The 22217-nt window shown below is 38.8% G+C and overlaps 1 protein-coding gene across 5 annotated transcripts in view; it reads right to left on the bottom strand.

Annotated features, from left to right (window-relative positions):
• Positions 1-15462, bottom strand: part of mpped2a (metallophosphoesterase domain containing 2a) — a 54403-nt gene extending 38941 nt beyond the window's left edge. The window contains exons 1-2 of one of the 5 annotated variants that reach the window (XM_067495551.1): positions 15004-15462; positions 12548-12834 (exon numbers count right to left, since the gene is read on the bottom strand). In XM_067495551.1, the coding sequence (XP_067351652.1) occupies positions 12548-12660 (113 nt within the window). In that variant the 5' untranslated portion in view covers positions 12661-12834; positions 15004-15462. Of the gene's footprint in view, positions 1-12547; positions 12835-13602; positions 14151-14209; positions 14894-15003 lie in introns of those variants that run through there. The other 4 variants (XM_067495552.1, XM_067495553.1, XM_067495554.1 and 1 more) reach the window with 4 other exon arrangements.
• Positions 15463-22217: the final 6755 nt, after the last annotated feature.

Here is a 22217-nt window from a genome sequence, read left to right as displayed (position 1 = left end):
GCAATCCTCTAGCACTCTGCCACTAGACCATTATTTCATTAGAAGGGATGTCGCTCTGTCAAGAACATCAGCCACATAATCAACGCAGCAATCTCCAAACTGACAAGTGCGCACAGACACACACACACACTGCATGTGTGCTAAAACATGACATGGAAACAGCCAAAGAATCAGATAAATCAAGAGGTTTCAGACAGAAGATTCTGCCATTAACAGAGATAGAGAAAACAGGCACCTTGGCACAAAGGCAAATCTTATTAGGGGGAGGCATCGCTGCATTTTTTTTAATTAGGGAGTGCGTTCTGCACCATGTTGAGTAGAATTATTACACATGTAAAAGCTACATAAATAACATGAGTTATGTTGTTATTCTGTTTGAGTTGTCATCTGCAAGCTCACATTGAAAAGACAATGAGCCACCATCTGCACTCCACGTCTGCGGTGAGACGGACAATAGGTCTAAAACCTCTGCATAAACAAATGCGTCTTGAACTAAAATGAAAACTAAATAAACAGTCAAAATATGATGTTGATCCATCACAAGACTTCAAAACAGCATCAATGCTCCTTAGCAGCAATTCTACAGGTTTCTAAATGTCTAATGAAGATATGATCACCATTATTGCAAAGGTATTCCCTAATTTGTTGCAATGATGTTCAACTGTGCTTTCCAACAAGGTGACACCCATGGGTATTGAATTGGGTTGAGATCTTGTGAGCATCACACTCTATAATTCACACAATTTCCATCAATCCATTCAGCAACCCCTTGTTTTTCTGCACAGAAGCATGTGAATGATACATTTTTTCACAAATTTTTCATGCTGTGATTTATCGTCATATTTCTGATAATTCAACCGAGAAACAGTTTCAAGACAAAATAACCATACGTAACTGGATTAACTGTTATTACGCAGTGAATAATGCAAATGCAATATTGCCACAAAGCAGTCCTGCTCCCTGATTTACATTACTGACTAGAAAGGCCCAATACAACGAGACAAATTAAAGGGGTGAGTATTGCAGGTCAATGCCCTGTATGTCACAATTAGCACACAACTCGTCTGTTGCTGCTCTAGTTTAACCATCATTTGTAGTTAACATCTGTGATCTGTGGCCACTGTCTGCTGCGTGTAAAATCAGGAGCACACTTGCTGCTTACGGAGTCCCCCAGGGGTCTGTTGTCTCACCCTCTGCTAACCATTGTTGAAAACTCTGAGCAGGAAAGGATTGCTCAAAATCTGATTCTGACTTGCTAGCGTTTTCATAAATCTAAACAAAGACTCTCATTTGGTGTTGGAGTGAAAAAATAATAAAACTTTAAAATATGCTTTTGATGGAGCACACAGTGTTTGATAACATACGTTAATACACCAATAACATACGTTTGTAAATTGCTAAATGTGAATATCTATCACATTAGTTAAAACAAGCTACTGCAGTTTTATTATCAGCATCTTTAGCTTTCTGTCTAAAATCTCCAGTCCATGGATAGAAAATGTACAATCCAGAGTTCTTATAGTTTGTATTTTGTCTTTTGTTGCCTGAAGTCAGTCAGTAATCAGTACTTTGTAAATGTTGGTCCTTCCATATCTTTAGCTGGGTGAGGTCAGCTTTGCTGATACTGGAGCAGAACGAACTTTTGCTTTGCCCAAGCAAGCCTAGACTCTATATTAAAACACAATGGACAAAGTGAAAAACTAGCTACAGACATAATGATATTTACAATTGACTGTAAGCAGTAAATAAGTCTTTGAGCCCCTACACACACATTAACCTAAGGCAGCAGAGCAGCAAATACACTGCGGTGTAGCTGCTGATTAGATTTAGTGCTCTATGGTGCCTGGACATCATACAGCTTTACAGGATTTGACAGTTCTCGTCATGGAGAAAGGACAAACACAGAACCGCATGGGAAGACAAAACACACACACACACACACACACACACACACACACACACACATACACACACACACACACACACACAAATATGTACATTAAAACAAAGCCAAGAGAAAAACAACCTCCATATCCAGACCCTTTGAGATTTAATCCACCCTGAGATTGTAAGTAAATACCAGCAGCCCCTATCAATTAGAGCAGGCCTGAGCCAAGAACCTTTCATGATAGTGCTGCATTAGTCTCACACATAAAGTGAGAGAGCCCTGGTCTGTCCTGTTAACATATGAATTAATAACAATCCAGAGATTCATTAGTAATACATACAGGAGTTCAGAAGTTCAGCAGTGCAGCACAGGCCTCTGACCTATTGTAAATGGAGACAGTGAAAATGAAAAAGTCTTCATGCACTTGAGCACCAGGTAAATGAATAGTCTCCAGTGACAGACTGAACTGTGCTCGCATGAAGGTTCACGTTAACATGTCTGAGCTTCAGTGTGATATCAGAGAGAAGACAGCTGAGGAAAGAAAGTGGGGGAGAGGAGAAATACTAATGCGCTCAAGGAAGGCAGCAGCACACTCTCAAATCCGCCATGACATTGGAGCTGACACAAAACCAAGGTCTGTGGCTGCAGAAATATCTGCTCGATGAAGAAATGTCTGTGATCCTTTAGCAGAGAAGCCTAAATGCATCAACTTCCCACCTAAGGCTGCAACATCACAGCAAAAGTGAGCTTTAAGATTTGTGCTAAACACTACCATCTTGAAATATTTTTGGAAAGCAAAATAACAACATTATTGCACTTATGCAATATGGCACTTGATTTCACACTGATAATGAAGTGCAGCATTTGCCGGCCAGACAATCCTAAAAATCCAGTTTCAGACAAAAAAAAAAAAAAAAAAAAAACAAACAAACAAAAAAAACTCATTATCTTACCTTATTTTACAATGTTATTTAATAATTGGAGTACACAGTAATATTAAAAAGACTGTGGCCTCATCATTGCTTAAATTTGACAAACGTGGTTAGGGTACCTTGCCCTGTAAAGTGCTGCAGAATGGAAAACATACATGGAGGATATGAAGGGAACAGAATTCTGAAAGACTGCATTGAACTTATTTTCAGGTATTGGTTACATATGTTATAGAGAAAATAAAAAGGGTGAGGGAAGTAAAAAAAAAGCAGAGTGGGAGTTATACAAAGAGGGAATGGGGAGTGCTCCCTGATGTCTGTAGGAGGATATTTCATTTGACTGAGCACACTTGGCTCCATGGCCTTTTGGAAAAACACATAAGTAAGCAGGATCAAAGTTCAGCCTGCTTGTTTCTTCAAATGAAACACTTAGCTCCCAACAGATAAGAAGGTCACTGTCTCTGTCACTCTGACTCATGAAACTCTTTAAGGACTCTTTAATCACTGGCTGATTGCAATTCTACAAATTTTGGTAAAAACCTCCCGAGTCTTAATGCTGTTCACAAAGAAACCATGACTGTTGCAGCATGGACGAAAAACTGGCTGGCTGGAGAGCTCTTATCGTGCATTTTAGTATCACTTACATTTAAAACCAACCATTAATCACTACAAGAGATAACTTCATGTGTAATACCTGACATGTGTAATACCTGACAAAAAGGAACCACAGCAGAAGTGTAACCTCCTCAGTTTTAAAATTTGAAGTTACAATATGCAACTATGGCTATGCTGTGCTCTGCTACTGTCTGCAATTCTCTACACAGCCCTTCAGTTATTAGTAATTATGAAACTGCAATATAAAACCTTTATACGCACATCTCTCTGCACTGCTGCCCGTGCTTTTCTGTCAGTCTGTGTCATGGGAAACATCAACAGCACCTCTTCAAACATACATTGTTATTTTTCTTAAAATAATATTTTTTAAAACACATTAAAGTACATGGACATGGGTACCTTATTACTGACAATGACAGTATAAAAAGCTGGGTTAAAAATTGTGATGCAGTGGAATTGTTAAGTTGACAGTACTTCCTCACAACCCCTTGGTTTTGGCTTCGGTCAGCCTTGGCAGAGCACCTTTCTGAACTGCCCACTATAATAACTAAATCAAAGTCCATTTCATAGCGGCTGCAACCTGCTGTCAAAGTACTAGATTTTTTTTTCCACCCAGTCTCTTTAGTGTTAACGCAGTGTTCCTGCTAATGAGTATTCATCAATAATGCCATCAGTGGGGACACAGGAATCAAAAACCTCCAAGGTCAAAGGGCAAATGTGTAAATAAATTGCTAATCAACTAAAACTCACCTGTCCATACATGGCAAACAAGATAAAGGGTCACTGGTTCACAAACAAATCAATCAACAGCTCAAATCAACATTAACAAAATTAAATCACGAGCAACACTATTTTGTATGACACATCATGTTTTGCTTTTTGCTTGTTTGAAGAGGAATTATTACACATTTTTACCACCAGAATGCAGAAGATAAGAGGGTGTTGGGGCAAAAAGTGTGAAGTCCTGATTATGTTTGATTTATGGGACTTGTCAGCAGGTTGTTTTGTACAATGGCGGGGAATTTTTAAATGACAACATGATTCAGACTTCCTGACTTTTATTGTACTGTAATTTAGAAAAATTATATTAAAAGTTTGTCAACTATTTTGATAATTAAAAATTGTTTAATGTATACAGAATAACAACCTTATCTTGTTCCAGTTTTTTTTAAATGTGAAGATTTTAACATTCTATAATTTGTAGTAGCTTTGCGGCAATTTTCCAAATATTATATATTATATTGTAGAGCATTACAAAAAACTACAATCATTTAAAACACTAAAAACAGCACTTGTTAAATGTAAAAATCAATCTTTGTACTTTGCTTCCTACTGAAATTCACAACAAAGACTGTCAGAAATTTTGATGTTTGTGCATCCACTATGCTAAAATAATGTCAATTTCAAAATTTTGAAAACAATCGCAGCAGAACTGTACACAAAAATGTCACTGTTCTTTCATTATGTTCACGATTGCTTTTTCAGGAGAAATATTAAAACGCATTGCTGCCCATATTCCTGGTCTATAACCTCTGCATCAGTTCCCTTCCCCCTCTTCCTCTCTCTCACACACACACACACACACACACACACACACACACACACACACACACTCTTTCTCATCTACTGTGCAATACAATTTCTCTGAGAGGAGTAGAGAGCACCCCTCTTATCTTCTGCATTTCAGCTGCCTGCGCTAATTCAATAAACTTCAGAGGAACAAAATGAATACTGGGGGAAAAAAAAAAAGGGGGGGGGGGATCGTTGGTAGTGGTGAAGGTGGTGGTAGTGGTGTGTGCACAAGGGAGCAGAGAAAGAGGAGGCAAATTGGGGTAAAAATGAAAAGCAAAGAAAAATACATAAAGGGAACAATTGGTCAATAGCCCAACAAGAATGTGGATGCAGAATTACGGAAGTTCACAAAAGACGAGAAAACATAAAAAAAAAACAAGTATGCTGTTAAAAACATGCAAGTAAAAATTGATTTAAGGAACATATGAGAGACTTTTTCTTGATGTCACCACCTCCGTTTATTTCAGCCATTCAGACAGCTTGCATCGTCCTCATCCCTCCCTGTTATTTTTCCTATATAATGACTGAGGAGCGCGCACATGTGTTGGAATATCAGCAACAGAGAACGCTTGCAGCACTGTGCTGGGAAATAAATTGCTTCTTTTAATGCCCTTCTTATTATGGCACAGACCTTAATTGTACTGCTGAGTGTCTGCCTGACTGCAGGGCTGATGGAAAGAAGGCCACAGACATAGTCACCATGTGCCCCCTGGGGCCTAACACATCCAGTAAAATACTGGGACAATAAACTACTGGAGTAGACACGTTTAGTAAGGTAGTTTTTATTTTCCATTTTCTACCATTAATACATTAAAAGACCACATAAATACCTGTGTGTTAGGATGTTATACTCAGAACTGTTTTATGTTTTTTTTAAAGATGTGCTTGATTACATCCCTTAAGTAAACACAACAGTGTTTTGTTTCCCTGATCAAAATGACATCATCAGGATGTGATTGTGCCCTGTGATGCCAGGCTCCAAGGGCTCATGGGCCAAATCTCAAAGACATTAAAAGAACTTTAATCTCAAAAACACCAGACCTGTGCACTGTCAACTGTCACTTTATCCCCACCACTACCACCACAGTCACGTCCACCACCATCCTGACAAGCTTCAGCAGCAGGTCAAGGGTGGAGAGGAAACTTAATCAAGGTTTCTGCTCTTACAAAAGCGCCTCTATTCTTGCCAGCGAACGACAGCAGGCCAAGCTAAAGCCTAACTGCCGCTCCTCCACAAACTGTTTTAGAGGAAATGGTAAAATAAGGGATGTAAACATACGGCTGCAAAACAACTGGCTTTTTTCCACTATTGATTAAAAATTCCTAAAAAGTCCTTATGTGTTATACCAATAGGCTAATAATTAGAATTACATGCAGTTTTATTTCCACTACATTTGCTGACATTGTGCTAATTTTCCTATTTTCTATTTGAGAACGGGGGGGTTGTTGTGATCAGAGTACGATCTGACATCCCCTTGGGATTATACTGTATTTGCCCTCTAAAATAGAAGTTGCAAGACTATGTTACAATAATTTAAATTATCAGGAAGATGTGATTTATCATTTCTGTAAACCAACTAACAAAACCTCATCCACATTAGCGGTTTCGTGTTTAGAGTAGATTCTGGCGCTGGATTAGGAAGGTGCAACTTCAATCCCACCCTAAAAACATGACTAGTTGTTTTGCTAATTCATTTGAATTAATGAAAAAAGTAGATGGAGGCTGGAAACAATAAAAGGCCTGGATCAACAAAATGCTGAACATGTTTTAGTTCATTAAAGTGAATCAAAAACTGTCTGGAGACATTTTGGTTTTACACCAGACAAATAAAATAAAAGCAGACCCCGGAGTTTATCTTTTAGGTTCTACGTATAGGCCTGACAAAATATTAAAATAACTGTATTGTAACCGTTACAGAGAAACTGTGAAAACAAGATATTATAGCTGCTGCAATTTTGAGAAGTACTGCAATGATTGGCCTCAAACATGAAATATAAAAGTGACCGTTTTTAAGGCATTAACATTACAATGCTGATAAACATTTTGAGCAAAATTTGCAAATAATAGGAAATACTATAAAGAATGCAAAACCACAAACAACCTAAAGAGCATGAACAGCAAAATATGAAGCAAATGACTCACTTCAATCAGAGAAATGTTTAATGTTTTTCTTGTTTGTGTTTCTATCTAAGATCTATTAGCTATGATTAAAGGGTGAAAAGACTGTGACACTTGTGTTCAATCTATTTTCAAGTAACAAATTTTCCACAATTAAATTGGCATTTATCTGACTATTTTCATAGTGACACCTACTGCTGATGAGTTCGAGCAAATAAGGTTTGGCTTGTTCATCCACAACACGACACAAGAAAAGATGCAGTCGATTTTATGTTGAAAATTAAGTCACATAAGCAGAAATGCTACTATTATAAACAAAAGTCACAAAAGATTACATGCTGAGCATCCTCCCACCAGCCTGTACAGATACTCATTAACAGAGACTGTAAAAGTATATACTGTATGTAACTGTAATAGCTATATAACTGGGGCTGGTTAACATGAAACATGCTATAAGGTCATAATTCCAATTTTATGAATCACATTTATTGCCTCTTTCCACTACGCTGAGAAAAGGAAATGCTACTCATGAAAAAGATCATGCAGAAGTTCATTAACAAAAACCAGGATGGTGTTAAAATGAATGTGTGAAAGCGGTTCTCTTCTAGTGCCGTATTCTCACGAGCTTGTATCAAAATATCCTTGTGTAAGGATGCATGCAGCGGCATCATTAAATGATTCATACTTACAAGTCCCTCAATTATTCAGAGGTCAGGAATAATTAACAAGGCATGTGGAAAGAAATCTCTTTTTTTTTTTGTTTTTGAGGGTGGAGTAAGGCTTTATTAAGGAATTTTCATTTTCCAATTTTAAAATTTATGTACTGGAGTGAATGATGTTTTGAGCAGAACAAATAGCAGCACATTCACCTGGCCAATCAACAGCCAGAATGAAGCAAATACACTGGTTCTGACCAACACCGTTGATGACACTGTTCTGTTGGCTTGGATAGTGTGCACGTCCGCTGGAAATGAAATAAATTAATAGTCTAAAAGGTGTTAATGATGTAATACAGTTGAGCCCCTAACAGAGCCAACACATCTGTGCACATCACATCAACCATAGAAAACATCTTTCATATATTGCTTAATTAAGCCCATGTTATCCAGGGTTTGGACTTTTCTCTCTCCAACACTTCATGAAGCCATTTCCTTCTGTTTAGTAAATAATAGGTTTTCCACTCAAAAATATTTAATTTTAGCTTTTGTCTTTTCTAATGTTTGAGCTAAAACAATTACTCAATTTAAGAAAACAATGTAAAATTTAAAAAATGCACACTTTCTATTTCCGCACTTGTGAGTTTTGTATTGTTTTATTGTTATTTCATGGTTTTCTGAGCATTTTAAAAAGATTACTATAGGAATTAATAAAATAAAAATACTGAAAGCAATATTGACATCAACTGTAGAACTACAAGAATCAATTACAGAGGTGGCTAACCCTGGTCGCAGTCCTGCTTGTTTTCGAACTATGCCTGCACAACCCTTGTCTTGCATTCCCTGTTTGACTGAACACACCTGATCAAGGCAATTAGCAGTAGGTTGTCAGAAAACAAGCAGGGCCGCAGCTGTTGAGGACCGGTGCTGGCAACACTTGATTTAATACTAACACTGTCTACACTGAAGGCATTTTAGAGACCCTTTTCAGTTTTTCATTTAGCACTACTATTGAAACAGTACAAACAGGTAAGTTTATTCAAACCAGATGTCTACACAGGTTCATCCAGAAAAGCAATGTTTTTTCTTTTTTTTTCCGAAGTCTATTTTTCTGCATTCTATGGATGTAACCATGAACACTGTAAACTGTGCAAAATATTGCCAAAATGTAGATGACATACACTGATTTTTGTGTAGACAATTTTTGTTTTGAGAACACAGGCCCAAGAAGGGGAACGTTAGAAGCAATAAAGTTCACTAGTGTAAATGTACATTTTATAAAGGTTTATTTGCAAACCGTTTTCGGGTCCAAAAATGGATTTCAGACCTTATAAGAGCTTAGTCTTCTTTAAAATCCAGTTGTTGTCACATAATTTTAGGGGTCGCAGAAATCTTAATACAATCTGAGAATTACTGTCTAGTGTCCCTTTAGCTTCAGCTCTTTCACTTTGACCGTCTGCGTTTGTGTGTTGGCCTTCCTGCAGCCTGGCCTAGATCCTGCTCAAATTTGATTCAAAGCCATTAGTTTACCAACTCGAAGCATATGTTCCAAGTTGCTGAGCATTTCATTTCATGAGACGACAAAGACAAAAAAAAAAAAAAAACGCAGAAAAATGAACCAGACACAAACAGGGCTGGACTGAGTCTGCTGCTCACTTCCAGATATCCCATGCTCAGAAAAGCCCACTTTGATTTAAGGCTCATATACCAAAGCATTAGTGCTTAACTGCCACCGTGTGTGTTTGTCAGACCGAGTGTGTACGTGTGTTCAACATGCAAGCATTCACATGTTGTTCAGCAGAGACTGATACCTTCCACACCACACAAAAGGTGCCGCTGTACTCCATCACAGAAATCTAAATATTCTGTCTAGGGGGGAAACATTACAGCAGGGATTGTATTTCAAAAGGCGGGCAATTCCCTCACTTGTGCTTTTTCTCTCTCTCTTGGCTTTCAGAGAAGCAACAACTTTATTTATGTCTAAATACTCTGGATGCACTGAGAGGAACCCAGAGAAAGTCGGATTCATTATCTCTCAAATCTAAACAAGCCTTTACTTTCCCAGAACAGAACTTGCATTCTATAAGCACTTAAACATAGTGTGTCTCTGTGTGGGATTGGGCTTATAGGAGTGTGAGTGTGTGTGTGTGTGTGTGTGTGTGTGTGTGTGTGTGTGTGTGTGTGTGTGTGTGTGTGTGTGTGTGTGTGTGTGTGTGTGTGTGCGCGCGAGATCCCGAGCTTCCCAGTCTGAGTTTTAGAATGACAGTCTAAAACAGTGCAGGCTCTGTGAAAGCCAGGAAGCAGCCTAATATATTTATCCAAACACATAATTGCTGAGAGACCCCAAGTCTTTAACACATCCCTTTCCTACAGGAGCTTCGCCTCCAAAGGCTTCCACAATCAAGATGAAAAAAAAGATTGTAGGTTCATTATAAAGGGGAAAAAAATTACCCTAAATTTTTTGGATAAAGACTCATTTTCTTCCAAGTTTCAGAATAAGTTATGACTTTACTGCACCTTCAAACACTCTTAGGGTTCAGGTCACTCTTGCTGACTCTTAACATGGCATTTTACTAAACCAGCCAAAAACAGCAATTTTAACAATCTAAAAACAAACAAAGCCAGAATCCGCTCATTATCTCCTAAACACAAACAACTCCTAAACTGTCACCAGATGACAGATTTAAGCCAATTGCAGAAACTCAAGTGTTTCAAGGATTGTCAGGATATATGTTAGGTTTCAATGTTGCCTCTGAGACTGAACTTCACCAACAGTATGGTCAACACTGTGGAAAAAAAAGACCAAGATAACTTATATCAGGATGTTTTAGGGAATTGACAATAAATGCTGTTAATGTCAATAATAGTAGCATGGAATAATAATAGATCCAAAACTAAGCAGTGAAATTTCAGCAAACAACCTGTTATGCTTTGAACCAAAAAATATAGTTTGTGCTATCTATTTTTGCCTTGAATAGACAAAATAGCAAGAGCCTCTTCAAACATCAAACCAGTAAATGTTTTGGTGAATCCCTTGCTGTCTGGCACATGTTAACCTTGATTCGTAGTGAAGCATTTGACCTGATTTATTGTCATCTTTGCCAACCATTAAAATGGAACACAAACTACTAGGTGACCTTGTCTCTTTTTCCACATTCGTGTCAACGACACTTGTTGTGTCGGTAGCCCTATTCACAGTCGAGGAATCTCAAAACAACAAAGTCACACAACAGTATAAACACTGCCAACACTAGGACCCAAATCTTCCTTTAGTTTTTCTCTGTCTTCTCTACAATGTTCATAAATGTCAATTAAAACCTTAACTTATGATTATGTGAACTTCAATCTCATTTTTTATTTCAGTTTGATCAAATGCAACACGATATTCAGATAAGTGGGCAAAAGTATATTTTTATTAACTGCTGTGTTTTAAATGTGTGGTGAAGAAATAGTTGTTTAATGGTGACTCATAATTTCATTTTGTGTCTTTTTTACCTGACTTGCCAAGGATAACAATGAAAATAAGATTTGAGTTTCTGAGGGTTTTTACCCATAACAACTTAATTATATGTCAGGACTTGTGGGTTGCAGAGGTGGATTTACATTACTGTCAAATCTGTCTATTACAGAGTACAGTGGCATTTGGCATTGTAGTGGCATTACAGTGTAATTAGTGCATGGTGTTAGCACCAGCTCTTCTTCCTCACATTAGTGCACATTCCAGCATGTTACTTCATAAACTTCAACTGTTTAGGTTAGGTTGTTTAGGTAGATTGTTTAGGTAAAATCTTTCATATTTTTTGGGGGGGGCAAACATTTTTTTGTTACACCTGTAACAAACACCGGGAAAACACTAAAGAAAAATCAAAAAGGCAGTAGGAATGTGCACTGGCTTTTCTCAAAAATAAATAAATAAATAAATAAATATATCATAACATGCAATAATAAAACTGCAAATTCAAGCCACAACAGAAAAAAACCTTTTATAAAAACTCAAATCAGCTGAAATTGGGAGAAGACAAAAAGGAAACTACAGCTCTGTGTTAACATTTGTCCACACATAAAACACAGTGTGTGATGAGTGCGTGCTCTGACCCACTAATGAGAGTCAGAGTGTAACCACATGAGACAAGAGCATCACTAAGTAACTGGTCTAATAAATAAATAAAGAGGGCGCCCTAATGCGGACAAAGTGTTCATGCACCACAATGCCAACACGGCACAGATAATAAAGTCTTATGGTATAACCACAGCGAACAGAGGTAAGCCGGCCGTAAAAACACCTGAGTCAAAAGCTTTTGCTCAAATGTGTATGAACCAAACAAAGCTTTTATTTTTGTAGCATGTGCAAATGTTGTATATTTGTATAACCTGACAATGTTTCACCTGCCACAGTATCTTTATGCTTTTTATTTTACTTTTAAATACATCAATATTTAAATTTCTCTTATGTCAGAGAGCACTTTATGTTGTTTCTAGTCTCTGCCTGTTACCAAGTTTGTCCTTGCAGGCCACCATACGCTCTGAGGTTGAGCCAATTAAATCAAAGTATAAACAAAGACACTGCATCAATCAGGGTCCTGATTGGCTTCCTGTTGCACTTCAAAATCTGCTGCTTTTTTCAAAGTCTGAAGTTACGCTAAATTATCTATATATATATATATTTCCTGAAGGAGTGACATTTGGCAGAATGAATAAAAATTGCATATGAATTTTCTTTTGGCAGGTCAAAATCCTTGTTTTAAAGTACTGGTAAATAGGGACTTACATATGGACGTGTGGAGGTTGGAAGCGGCTCTGGTTGATGTTGTAATGTGTGAAGGCCTGTGTTGGGTTGGAGCTGTACTCGTCCACTGTGATGGTCACTTTGCCATGAGCCATCCTTCCACCGTTTGGACATGAGATGCCGTTTGTTCACCGGGATTCAGCAGCAAGCCGTGCAGTAGTCATCCTTCAGAGCCGCTCAAGAAGCCCAGGAAGTCTCCAAGCACAAGCGGCAGCAGGAGCAGCAGCGACCCGGCTGACCGTTTCGACCACAATACACTGCAGTCTGCACTAACAAGAGCACAGAGACGCACACAAGCAGCTTTAAACAGAATCACATGGCATGCACCCACTTCTGAATGCACTGGTAGGGTGGTCTCTCCCAAAATAGCAAATTAAAAATTAGGAAATTCTTATTTAAGTTGTTCAAAAAATAATAGAAAAGTACTCGGATGCTTGGTGCCTTGGGTTGAAGCAGTGCAGAGACAGCACACATGAAGAAAAAAAGGTGACAGTTTTCTAATAATAATCACAGTATACATACATACATACAAAAATACGCAACTATATTACATATAATAATGCATTTGTACTGTAATTACTTCTGGCTTCAGAGAGCACAAACAATTTGATTTGGGGAGAAATAAATTCAGCAGCAGCTCATTGAACTATTCATCAAATCTTAATTAGAAAAATGCTGTGCGGCAATATAAATGTAATTATTAGATTTATTCTACCTGTATATAGCATTTCATTAAGAATATTAAGAGAATAAAAAATAGTTTGCAAAAACTAAACACAGAGCTATTAATGTGACAGTTTAAAACACGCATAAGTGTTTTTAAGCTGCTGCTAAAACCCAGTTTAATGCAAAAAAGTATATTCAAATTTTTAAAAATGCAGATACGGCCTTTAGGAAAGTCGCTGGATAATGCTCTACTGGTGACCACGCTGTTGCAAATCCCTCAAGAAAACAAGACTTTGTTCACATGCATGAAACAGGTCTGCTCTCCTGCTGAAACTATTTTTATCTCAAATTTTGCTTAAGAGCTCACTCACCGGCTTTGCTGTTCGTCCCCTTGCACCCTGAGCTTCCTCGTGCCTGACCTCCCTGACTAACAGTAAAGTGGCCACTGTGGGTTTGACAGGCTTTTTATACTACACCTCCTGATGCAGCCAGGAGCACAAGAACAAGAAAAAAGGGGGGAAAATAATCCCTCAATAGAACAAGAACGGTCAGCTCTCGTGGAGGTAAATAAGAAGCTCCTCAAGTTCACTTGATGGTTAAATCCCCTGATGCAGAGGTGAGTAACAAATGCTGACCCCCAGCTGTTTAATATCTTAAAGCAAAAAGCCCCCAGTTTAAAATACGAAATTGTCCTCTTTTCGCAAAGCATTGATTTATGTTTTCTGGGTCAGGAGGATGCTATTTCCTATGATGTGTGCTCTGAATTTAAGTCAGAAAGATTTTTACTAGCCCAGAAAAAAGGGGTTAACTCAATTCCTGCAAATGAAAAAACAGCTTGAACTCCATTTTCACAACGACACACACACACACTTCTTTACATTGCAAAGTCACATTACATGATTCCAACTTGGATGAATCTTTGCGGCAGCCTGCACAAGTTTGCAGATCTTCCTGGGTGTTTAAAAAAAAAACACTCACTTGAATTAGCTGTTCTGTCAGATGCCGTGCACACGCATCACCTCAGCATTCATTTCTCCCAAAGCAAAATCTAAATCCTGAAGTACTACTGCTGGCTGCTGAAAGGAAAATGTGCTCTTTCTGGCAAATGTAGGCCGACAAAGTGGGGACGGATTAGCGTGCAGCATGCTCCACGGTCCCCTCGCCGTGTGTGTGTGTCGAGCTGCTGAAACTCGTCTGTCTTTACCTTATGGCTACAGTAGCAGCAACTAGCTCTGTAGCTTAGCCTGCTAAACCTGCCCTGACATGAGATTTTTATTTATTTATTTTTTCGTGGTGCACGCTGTAGTTCACACTGAGCTGCTTTTCTGTAACGGGGATGCACAAGCACAGACACATTAGGAGCCCTGCCGTGGACTCTACGCCGCTACACACAGCATATAGCTAACTTCACGGGTAGAAATCACTCCGGTAAGCTGAGGGGGTAAAGACGAATACATTAACCCTTTCTGATACCATGCATATACCCGGTGTGTACTCTGCGCTGCTCGCTGTTAACACTGCTGCTTGCACAAATGCACACAAAAAGAAAGGTCGGTGCAATCCTGAACTCTGCTTCTGAAACAACAAGAAGGCACCAAAGGTGGTCAGTGTCACGGCTCCACCGCGCTAACCTCTTGCTCTTCCTCGTAAATGACAAGCCACCTTTTAACCGACGGCTTTGTGTCAGGAATTTCTTTTTTCCTCCCCGTGTCCCCTCTCTCCCCTCCCTCTCTCTCTTTGGATCTCGAAGCAAAGCGGAAAGGTTGCTCTACCTTCGTCGTGTGGGCTTTTTGTGGGTTTTTCTATCTGGCCGGAGAAAGAGTGTAGGTCGGGGTCGCCCTCTACGCGGCGACGGCGGCGGCAGCAGCGGCGGAGGGACGCGGGTCCATGCGGCAACAGCACGAGAGCGGGCAGGTTCGTACGCGGCCGTCCAAGAGTTGCAGCAGTCTGGGCGTGTAGGGCAAAACCTTCGACCCGGCGGGACCTCGGCTGGCTCCTGTGGAAAGAAACCAGACAAGAGAACGAGGGGGTAGAGAGCCGGAGAGGAGGGCGAGAGACACTGACAGACAAGAGGGGGAGAGAGCAGGCTCAGTGTGACGGAGGGGGGGGGAGCCGGAGTGCAGTGAGTCGGAGCTGCCACTGGGGTCAGAGAGCAGAGAGAGCAGGAGCGAGCACAACCCCCCGACACCTCCCGTGCGCGCGCCCTCACCGCCGGGCACACGCGCGATAAGGCGCGAGAGGGAAAGGACGGGGGGAGGAACCCACGTTACCTTCGTGTTGCGTTCACGTGCTGTTGTAACTTCCCCTTGTGATGAGCTGACCTACAGTAGTTTAAACCGACTCGACGAACAGGTCCGCGTCTGCATAAAATTCTCAGAAAATGTGCTCACAGGAAAAGTAAAAATAAAACGTGGCTTCATGCCGCATTCACTTTTTGCACACTTTTGCACACTTTATTTTAAATTTAAAATGTATTCAAATGAGATAATTTTATCTGTTTATTTACACTTTCTTCACACAAAGAGAAGTTTTTGCCGATTCATAAAAAAATTGAAATCTTTTATTTAGAAATAAATAAAAATATTCTTTTTTGGTTAATTTTATCCTAATTTACAAATATCTGTCCCTTCAGAGGTCTCCAAAGTGAAATATAATTTGGCACGAGCCCTTCCTGCAGTAACCCTCCCATTATATCCTGGCTAGGGACCGGCACCAAGGTGGCGCTTGATGGCTGAGCAGGGCCACAGCTGTTGGGGTAGGATTCAAACCGGCAGCCTTCTACATCCCATGGCTTGGTCTCAGCGGACTTGCCAGGTTTTTTTTTCAAAGCCTCAAAAACGGTTTGTAAGTCAGAATGAATGGCCAATATATTTTTTACTTTTATAATAAACAACAGCTGCCATCAACTCTTTAAAGTGGTACCTTATGTTCTCTAAAATCTTCAAATTGCCTGATTTGCACGATGAAAATAAGGTGCATGTATGAGGTTGTCAAAGAAAATTTCTAAATCTAACGTTTTCCATTCTGTGTTCATACTGAAAGATGGTGTTGGAAGTAGTTTTACTTCAGCCTGTAATGCTTCGGGACTTGGCATAACAATTCATCAAATCTTTTGCGGCATTCAGTGTTTTGGTTGGTGCACACTAAACGTAGCACACACTACTTTGTCTGTAAACCAGAACATATACTGAGACTAACTGATCATCTTGATGACAATAGAAAGTAACGATGTATAATGTGTGCATTTTTATCAGTAAAATAGATATTTAACAACTGGGGCTCCTGAAAGCCACATTCTTACTGTTTATTTAACCATCAAACATGTTCCCATACTGAAGCATTATTAAGTGCACATCTTGACCTGAAATATTTCTTCATGAGATCGCAGATGTGTGGGAAAAGTGTGTCACAGTATAGAAGGTGTTGTAAAAACCATGATTAGAAGACAGCATGGCCCCTTTGGTTCACAAGTAAACAATACTAATGAGTACCTGTGGGAGTCCTTCACACAACTTGAAATGGGGCAACACAGTTTCCAAACTGGTGAAACCCTGCAACTTGGATGAATGGGTATAATAACAACATCCTGATTAAAGGGTTTAACTCTCTGAATATTGATTCACTAGACAATACTATAGGAAGTCTGGGAGGAGGCTGGTTAGGATTTTGTCTCATAAGTCTAAAAGTAAACTAGATCTGCTCAAAGGGCCTTTATAATAAACAAACGCCTCAAAGATATATTTTATACCTTGTGGTGTGGAGGTGGTATTTGTCAGTTTGTAGATAATAAAAGTGTATGTCAAAATGAGGTACCTTGCACTTACAGTAAATAAGGACATGCAACACTGCAGCCATCTTCAGGCACAGATTAATAGGGGACTTTATGTTTCATGTTTTTTTTAACTTATTACTGTAACACAGTTTCACATCACATTACATTCATTTGAGCAAACAGCCCTACCCTTTAACCATGCTTTCTATCAATACCACAGTAATATCCACCTTTAAGTCAGTGGGTCATACTGAAATATCCTAACAAGAACTGCCACGACATTTTGAACATTCATGGTCTCCAGGGGTGAAACTGAAATGCCGTTGGGATCACGGCATTTCACTTCCTTCCTCTAGCACCAGTGGGAGTTTGACATCTTTGGTTTTTGCAGAGATAGTCTTATATCCTTTGGATGAATTGGCATGTCAACTGGTAAATAATTGTGTTTCAGAGGTTTACTCCTAATGACTTTGGTGAATTGCTGGCTTCTGATGTAGTGTCAGCGGCAAGTTTCATGTATTGGCCTTTTTCATGTATTCAATGAAATACATCAATATTTTTAAGGTGAGTTGGCAGACCTCGGTACTGACTCGTGATGCACCGTAATGACATTGGTGATTTGTGATTAAGTGTTAATATTAAAAAAACAAAAACAACTTGCTGAGTTGCAATAATATTTTATGTAAATGTCTCTGACCTTCGTGAACAGTTGTTGCCCTGTTGCATTTAATTTAGGCCCATCATCAAGTCAAAACTCATCTATTAATATCATTATTTATCTAAAAGTTACTAACAGTTAACAATGAGCATTACATCTTCACACAGGGTGGCTGTGGACACTTTGTTTTGTTCCATCTGTGGTGTCAACACCCAACTACTTTCAAACATTACTTCTCACGTTATGGTGTCATTATTAACTGTTCAGCACAGTTCACTAGTCTATTTGCTTTGCATTAATAAAGAGATCACAGCAATAGCATCCTCTGGAGTGTTGTGTTGTTCATGTTCAGTGTTAAATGTTCAGTCTGTCTGTCCTGTCCAGTTTCCCTGCCATTTCGCTTTAGCCTTCACACTCGATACTCTGCTGGTGAGGTCCGATTGTCAGGGGCTTTGACTGTAGATTTAGTTAATAACTTAATGCGGATGATTACTGCACTAAACAAGCAAGCCAGATACAAAGGTGCATCGTGCATGAAGTACACTATTTTGCTCACTAGCTGCTTTTTGTACCCAATTTTGTCTAGCACTGCTATCATGTGAGTATAGAAAGTCTAGCTCCAATTCTGAGCAGCAAGGCGGCAGAGTGTTTAGTGCTGCCACCTCACAACTAGAAGGCCACAAGTTTAAATCCACCTGCTGACGGTGGCTTTTCTGTGTGGAGTTGGCATGTTTATGCCCACAGTCCAAAGATGTGCGTGTCAGTAAATGTTATTCTATTTCTATTATTTTCTTGCTTTTCATAAATTAAAAGTGTTTATGGTTCATACATGCAGTGCTCCCTTTAACTGGTGAAAAATAGTTCTAAATTCAGCATAAGCTTCCTGCATGTCTGCAGGTTGCACTTTACCTTTAATGCATACAAGAGGGTTCGGTACTTTATACTCGTTAAATAATGAAAATACTTCGATGTTCACAGGATGAAACTGCAGTTTTATTAGGCCATATGAAGTTTGATATAAATTGCAAACACCTTTCAGTTTTTTTAAATGAATCTGTGATACATTTATAGTGTATTCAATATTCATGTAATATTAATTTCAATAACACATAATTTGGATATCACACTATATTTCAATGAATCATTTTATTTTTGCTATTGCAATATTTTTTCCTGATGTAGGAATAATACTGAACTGATTTGCTTTGATTCATTTAGTTCAAGAGTAATTCAGATCAGTTAAGGAAAAAATTAAAGAATTAATTTGTCAGTGCCAAGGCTATACCTTTTAATACACTGATGGGATTTTTGATGAAAAGGCTGCATGGGACAGTTCATAATGGACTCAGCTGAGGGGCTCTGCCACATTTAAATGTCTGCCAGTTAAAGCAGGGCTGGCGTTTTCTAATTTTACTGACATGCTTCAATTTCCTAGGCCCATCAGTGTGCTCCCTACTGCCACAACAGCCCTGTGAGTCATTTCCAATTGACTTTCTCTTATCTGCACAAAAAAGCGTTTTCATCTACTAGCCGGCAGGTGTTAATGTGAAAGCAGGGTTTAAATTTTATGTGGAGAGGCCACATTTAAACATTTGACCAGCATTTGTTCTCCCAGCTGCATATAGAAAACTGATGATAGATAGGAGACCAAATGTCACAGAAGAAATGGCTTTTGCCATGAATGTTTTATTCAGCCTGTGTCACAGCGATCACATTTATACAATAGAAAATGTAAATGTTATGCAGAGTGTTAAAAAACACCATATATTTCATGACCTTTTAATAAAGAGAGTAAAATGATTTTTCAATCCACATAATGTAGAAATGAAACACATATTTAATGGGAGTAGAAAATAAGAATGTGAGCCCTTTTCAGGAAGCAGGAGGTGATATTCACTTAACCCAGTGGCCGAGGCAGTTCAGCGGATCTAACCCGCACAGATTTATGCCTGTCTGTAACAATGCCTGGCTTCCCTGCCCACATACGTATGGCTAAATAAAATGGAGTCCTCTCAGTCTGAAAGGCCCGTTTACAGACAGGCAGAATTGGGTGTTTTAAATGTTAATGTCATTTAGATTTATGGGAGACAGATAGATGGTAGCTGAGGGTATGGTGGGCTAGATGCTGTTTATGCCATGGAAATACACAGAGACAAAAATACTTGCCCCTGTGCATCGGCAACACTCTGATGACTGAGCTTGAGCCGTATTTAGAATGAACAGCATTCAAAGAGTTTGCTTCTTTCTTATTCTTGCTTTTTCTTTCTTTTTTTTCTTCTTATTCTTTCTTTCTTTACTTTCATCAGTCTGGTTGATATCTGAGAGAAAAAACTAAGCACTATACAAGCTAATTTTATTAGCACATAAAGTGCTTTTGTCCAGTGGAGCTTGAAGAGAAAGAGAGAGCAGGAGTGTAGAGAAGAATGCCGACGAGAGAGCACACTGGCATGAAAGCCAAGTGTATTAATTCTCCTCCCATTCTCCGGCTGTGTTGTGATAGACTGAGTAATATGCAGGCTCACTTTCTATGCCAAAGGCTACGGGAAGGCTCACAAGAGAGGACTCTCTGAGTCAGTCTCTCTCTGCCTCGCTTGCTTTTTGCCTCTTTATTTCCAGCCCTTTAAACTTTAGCAATGCTAAACTGTAAAAATAAAACAATCATTTCATTTTCCCCTGAGTTCCAGCTTTACCCGCTCCCATTCAACACAGCCTGCCTCCGCTTCCTCTCCATCTCTCTCTGTCTCTGCATGTGTGTGAAACGGTCGATACAGTATAAATTAGGAGAACGCTGAGCCACGCTGGGTTCCATGTGGAGTGGCTGTGTATTAAATCACGTTAATTGATTAGCTGGAGTTCAGAGGAGGACAACACTGGATTGCACTCAGTCCTCAGATGCTCCATTTTAGTGGCTCCTGCCCATTTCAGGTGGAGACCTGCACACCTACTCTTATAATTAATCCACTGTCGACTCCTTTTATTGCTTTGGTAAGTTTCTGATTTTGTTTGCCAAGAAAGCTTAGATACAATGTCATGACTCACAAATTAAACATACTGTATCTCAGTTCCATTCATACTACGCAGTGCTTCTAACATGTTTTATTGGATTAACACAAAGACTGTCATTGCTGCAGATTAATTTGGGGGGATTTTAAAGTTGAATATCGATTGATTGAACACTGAAGTCCAAAATGCATTCATTTTACAGATACCATAACTGTCCAAAGGTGTGGCTATTTAATTCCTCATCACATTTTGATTTACTTAATTTGGGGCAAAATAGTAAATATCTTTATGTTTTATACACCAACTGTATAGGTATACACTTGTTATTATTTATTGTATATATTTAATATGTTTTCTATTTTTATTCAGAACTTCCATTTTCTGGTAGGGAAAATTAGCATTTTAGGGATCTAAGCATTCGATTTGCAGTATGCACATGTACATGGTGCCTCAGTGTTTCATGTTGTAAACACAGTATGCTAAATAATTTCACAGAAAACAGAGCGACAGAATGAGGGCAGAGACATTCTTTGATGAAGGGAAAAGGCTAAATAATATAAGTAAGAAACTAAAAAGACAAAACAAAATGGCCAAACAGTATTCAATTAAAATTCTACCAGAAACATTGTTTTTTGATTTGATAGATGGAAAGCACTATGCATTCTGCCATTTGGTGTGTTATTGTCTATTACTGGTTGGGGATACATTATGTGTCACTAGAACATCTTGAGATTTTGGTGACATAAATTACACAAAAATAGTGAGCTTGTTTCAGGGCTTTTTAATGTTGGGTATATCAGTGAGCTGATACCAAAATCAAACTGAGAAAGTAAATTAAGTGCAGTAGGGAGCAGATAAGGAATGATTTTATAACCCAACCCTTTTTCTATTCAGGAAATGTGCTCTTTTGTAGGAACATTCTGTTTGCACTCCACATTAACATGGATTCAACCCTGAAACCTGCAGCAACAAACAGTGTGATCTGTTCACCACTGGGGGGGCAAGTGTCTTGCACACAGGAACCTCAGTAGAGTTAATAAAACAACGCTCAGCAATGAATTTTTTTAATGTAGATGCACTCTTTTTTTCTTTTCTGTGGCTCACTATTACATGTGCGCATGTAGCCCTGACAAACGCAACAACCAACCCCGCCTACTAAAAATTATTTTTGTTGCAACTACTTTGCATCATCAGATACATTTTGGACGAAATGTATTACTGCCTGAATTATGTTTGCTCTTAATATGATGAGGAAAAATTGTTAATGCATTAACATATTTGACATATCGCAAAACTGTTGATACCAAATGATTCAGTAAAATGTTCTCTGACTAAGTTTTTCCCCAGGAAAGAATAAATACATAAATAAATAAATAAATAAATAAGAATTTTGCAAATCCTTTAACTTTGTCTGTTATTCACGATAACCTCTTACTTTAATGTGGTATAACAATGAAAAAAAGTCCATGGTCAGTAAAATTGTCACCAGAGCTCCTAAGATTCTAGTTTTCAAGTTTCCTGTCGATCCATTACAATTAAAAATAAAATAAGTA

This window comes from Channa argus, chromosome 2 (genome assembly GCF_033026475.1).
Source record: "Channa argus isolate prfri chromosome 2, Channa argus male v1.0, whole genome shotgun sequence".
NCBI lineage: Eukaryota > Metazoa > Chordata > Actinopteri > Anabantiformes > Channidae > Channa > Channa argus.
This window is presented reverse-complemented; position numbering and strand designations above follow the sequence as displayed.